The sequence below is a fragment of the Physella acuta genome, unplaced genomic scaffold (assembly GCF_028476545.2).
Source record: "Physella acuta isolate Inbredline_101_S28 unplaced genomic scaffold, ASM2847654v3 ptg000184l, whole genome shotgun sequence".
Classification (NCBI taxonomy): Eukaryota; Metazoa; Mollusca; class Gastropoda; family Physidae; genus Physella; species Physella acuta.
The window spans coordinates 233,064-237,644 of NW_026731703.1; the positions used below are offsets into that span (position 1 = coordinate 233,064).

General features: G+C 33.8%; 1 protein-coding gene across 1 annotated transcript; it reads right to left on the reverse strand.

Moving 5' to 3' along the window:
• Nucleotides 1–2,632: 2,632 nt before the first annotated feature.
• Nucleotides 2,633–3,458, reverse strand: LOC131936677 (histone H1-like). Its single transcript, XM_059293727.1, has one exon. It carries the CDS (start codon nucleotides 3,402–3,404, stop codon nucleotides 2,766–2,768), a length of 639 nt encoding a protein of 212 aa, XP_059149710.1. The 5' UTR covers nucleotides 3,405–3,458; the 3' UTR covers nucleotides 2,633–2,765.
• Between the last annotated feature and the right edge of the window lie 1,123 nt (nucleotides 3,459–4,581).

Sequence of the window (4,581 nt, forward strand, 5' to 3'; positions counted from 1 at the left end):
TCAGTGAGCCTTATTTTGTATTAGACAACAGGTGAATGTTAAAAGTTTCTTGTTATTTTTAAGTCAACATTTATGTACATGCCACCAGGTACAATTTTTGTGTGTGAAGTAACTATAAACATGTTAGTGTTACATTTTTGAGTGAAATTGAATGGGCTAGTTATTTTTCTTGACCACTGAGCTGTACAGTTTGTGTGGATGTGAAGGCTTGTTATTTGAATAGTGAATTTCTGTGCCCTTGTTGCTACTAATTCAATGTGTCGAGTAAACCTAGAGTAAAAAAAAAAATTTGCTTTTTTATTTTATTTCTTGATTCTTTTTAACACAAATTATTATGCATCCAGAGTTTAAACAAAAGGTTTCGCAATTTTAATATCATCACATATTAACGTAATCTATATTAATAACAAAGTAGATTTAAACCACCTTCTTTATTTAAAACATGTATAAAGTTATTTCTTTAGATATAAATATAACATTGTATATAATAATAAACATTTACCAATAGTCAATAGTATAAAAAAAGTTTGGATAGCTAAAAGGACTTACTTGATTTAACCAAGCCCTCTTCCCTTGTTAAGCAAAAATGGTTTCAACTGTTTCCTTCCACAAGGGGACTGACTGTTGAGCTTTATGCCAAGACATCCCTGTTGTCTTTTAGAAGACTGAGATTCCTCATTAAAATTTTGGCCTGCTGAAACTGTAAAAGGTGTTTTGAATTACCAAACACTTTTATTTATTAGTTTTATTATATATATATAAAAAAAAATAACTTATGTTTTGTTTAATGTCAAGGAAATGTAAAAATATAGTATTGAGAGTCATCCATAATAAATAATGTCATGCATTTTAAAATTATTTTTATACCACCAGACATCAAACCTCAGCCTTCAACACACACCTCAATGTTGCTGTTTTTTTGCAGTCGAAATTAAGTATGCTAATCTATTTCTATTAAAATTTACAATATAATATTAGTTTTTGAAACATCGATTTCTTTCTATTCTTTGATTATTATTTAATAATTTGATATTATTTCTTATAACTATTATTAAAATCCTTTTAAAAACGCAAAATAACAAATTTCAGTTTCTAACATAACTGACTAAAATGGTATTAAAGTGTATTGTTGAACTATCTGCCGAAACCCCCACACTCCTTTGTCATAAAATTCCAACACACACACACCCTCTTTGACGTCATGAGGTAGTTTTTGGATGACCTCTTAGTACTATTAGGAACACATTAACTTAATTTAGCCAACAACAAAGTTCGGAACCTATTATTAGCACCATAGTTTTTTTTTGTTTATTATAATGCAAGTGGCATTAATAATATAGATAAAATAATATAATTTTGTAACTAATCATATCTTAGTTAGGACTGCAGTATATCTTAATTACTGTAGTGTTAGCGCTAGGGTGAGTAAGATAGTAAGATGTTTATCAATTACTGAATTAGTGTTATGTAGGTTTTTTTAATTAGCCTTAGTAATTATTTATGTTAAACCGCGCTTATACATGTTCAGTGGGAAAATTGTTTCCACATAAAATGAATGTTGCAGGGTTTTTAGCGCAATTTCCATTCTGGAGAATTGCGTTTATTAACTCGTCATTTCTGGGAATGGATGTATGGATGTGTGTCCGCAGCTTTAAGTCGTCTTTAAGTCGTATCTCCTCCTCAACGAAGCAATATCGAGGACTAGTTCCAAAGCAAATATGTTAAGCAAGTTCCGAGGATGAACATATGCCAAAAAAATTCCTTCTGGATTTCCCGGAAAAGCCAAAAAAACTCCAAAAAATGCAGTTTTTGGCCCATATCTCGGCAACCAGACCACTTAGCGACTTGAAACATATACCAACCGATCCCTGCCATAATTTAGAACAATATTGCCGAAGAAAGTTTTCAAAAATATCCTTTCGTTTGGCCACAAAAAATTAATTAAGAATTTTTAAACTGAGCGTCCTGTAGGCCTAGGATGATTTAGCGCAAAGCGCTGAGGTTCAAAAGTATTTTACCATAGCGAATGAGCGGAGCTTCGAAAGGATTTTTTCTATTTTGTTTTGAATTATTGAAACTACTTGTGTTGGATTATTTATTTGCTGAATATATGATTTATCTCGATTTAAAATTGTTATGGGTAACATAAGAAAATTGCGCTTAAATTGTCACTAGACTTTTTATTAACTTGTTTCTAGATGTGTATAGTATAGATTTCTTATATTGTTCGCTGCATTAACTTTCATTAAGCAATTCCCTAAAACTATTAACTCTTAGATTAGTAAACATTTATGGACACAGGTCACCTGACTGATCTTTACCACCTTGATATTTAAATGGTATTCTTTTTATGAAATCTAAATTGCTTTTAACAATGATAAAATTCCTTTGTTATCTGCATGTTGCTATTACTGCATTAGAACTGTCATCATAGTTACCATACACAACTTTTAAATTAACTTTTTCAGCGCTAAACTATCACCACAATAATCCTAGGTGGGAAGTTAAGATAAGCACTGAAGCTTGACAAAATGCTGATAATGCTATTGTATGTAATGGTACAATTACTAAATAATAGTACAGACAAAGTGAGTATGCAAACAACCTTAACTATATAACATTTAGTGTAGGATATAGCAGGACAGCTAAGAAAGAGTAGATAATGGGAAATATTGGTTATAGTTATAGTCTTGAAAATTATCCTCTGGAACAAAGGGGTGGTCCTGAGAAGGACCAGTTATAAGTGGCTTGGAAGTGCAAGTGCTTTATTTTTTGGCTGCTGCAGCTTTCTTGGGAGTTTTAGCCTTTTTGGCCACAGTTGGCTTCTTTGCTGCAACTTTAGGTTTGGCTACTTTAGGTTTGGCTGGTGCAGCTTTTTTGGGAGAGTTGGCTTTCTTGGGTTTAGCAGCTGCTGGCTTCTTGGTGGATGGTTTCTTCACGGCAGTTTTCTTGGGAGATTTAGGCTTCTTGACACCAGTTGCTGCTTTCTCAGGTTTGGCTGCTTTCTTAGGAGACTTGGGTTTCTTCTCTGCTACTTTCTTGGCCTTAGGTTTCTTCTCTTCTTTTTTCTCACCTAGACGGAATGAGCCTGCAGCTCCAGTCCCTTTAGATTGTTTCAACCCTCCGGCTTTAACACCAGCTTTAAGTGCAGATTTCACACGAGCATTGACAGCGGTCTGGTTATCGCCAACTTTGTAGTTCGCTACAATGTACTTCAAGATGGCTTGACGAGATGAACCACCGCGTTCTTTCAATGCTGAGATGGCGGCAGCAACCATTACTTTATACTGTGGATGTGCAGCTGCAACTTTAGCTTTAACGGCAGCCTTCTTCTTGGGTGCTTTGGTAGTTGTCTTGGTAGGGGCATCTGCAGTAGCGGCGGGAGCGGTAGCAACAGCGGACATTTCGAAAGTTGGCAATGTAAAATCTTACGATCTTCTCAGTACAACAGCGAGAGCAAGAATAACTGGGACAGTTGACTCGCCAGGTTTTATAGCAAGCTGCGAACATAGCGGAGAGCTACTACGTCACAAGACGAAACTGTCGCTTCCCGTGTCCGTTTATTTATGAATAAATGGAGTTTCTGTGCTAAGTCGCTAATCTAAAAAATTAAAAACATTTCAACGGTTGAGAGTAACAATATCGCATTTAATGAGCGATTTAGTCGAATTAATAATTTTTTATTAGAGATCAAACAATATAATATTTTTTCATTCATTAGTAGTTTAAAAACTAATTACACTAACAAACAGTTCGGTAGTACAGATAGGTGGGCATAGGAAAATCATTAATATCATTACTTACTCTTACTTCTCTTATAATTTTATTTTTTTACTAAATTATGTAAATGTTGCGTATTCTAAAAAAATATAATAATGAAATAAATTACCTCAGAAATAAGCTTTAAAAAACTATTTTCAATGTGACTTACGCACGTTTGACGAAAATTTATGAAGTCGATTCGCCGATTTTCATAGAGTTTGCATAAAATACCTTTTCATTTATTACATTTCGAAAACGTATCTAAGTTGAAAACTACTGTAGATTTCTTTTAAAATGAAACATTTTCCTTATTCTAAACCTAGTATACAACAACTTCTGTTAACCCACTTAGCATTCAGATTCGATCTAGTCTAGAGTCTAGGGAGCCGTTCGCCATTTCCAAATCTTCCTAGATCTACTCATCATTGCTTTCGATAGTGACATAATGTAGATTCTAGATCTAGAATCTAGATCTAGGTTCCATACTAGATCTATAGATCTAGATCTACAAATCATTAGTTAATGTAATTTTATAGTTTTTTTCGAGTAAAAATTATAAGTACAACTTTAGAAGTGGCATAAGTACTCTTCGCGCGTAAAACTCATTATATATTATAGGCTTAAATGACATTCTAACAAGGTCGAATGCCTTTCATCACGTCGATGTCAGTGAGATTTCTTATTATTATAAACCACAACTTAAACGTTGCGCTTGCCGTATTATTTTGGCCGATTCTAGTCGGAATAAGATACGCATGCGATACGCATGCGCAATGGAGAGAAACTACGACTTAGCGGCGATGTTTTCGATGGTACTGC

Excerpts from the sequence above, each read along its gene's own strand:
- LOC131936677 (XM_059293727.1), bottom strand. The coding sequence starts at position 3,404 with ATGTCCGCTGTTGCTACCGCTCCCGCCGCTACTGCAGATGCCCCTACC.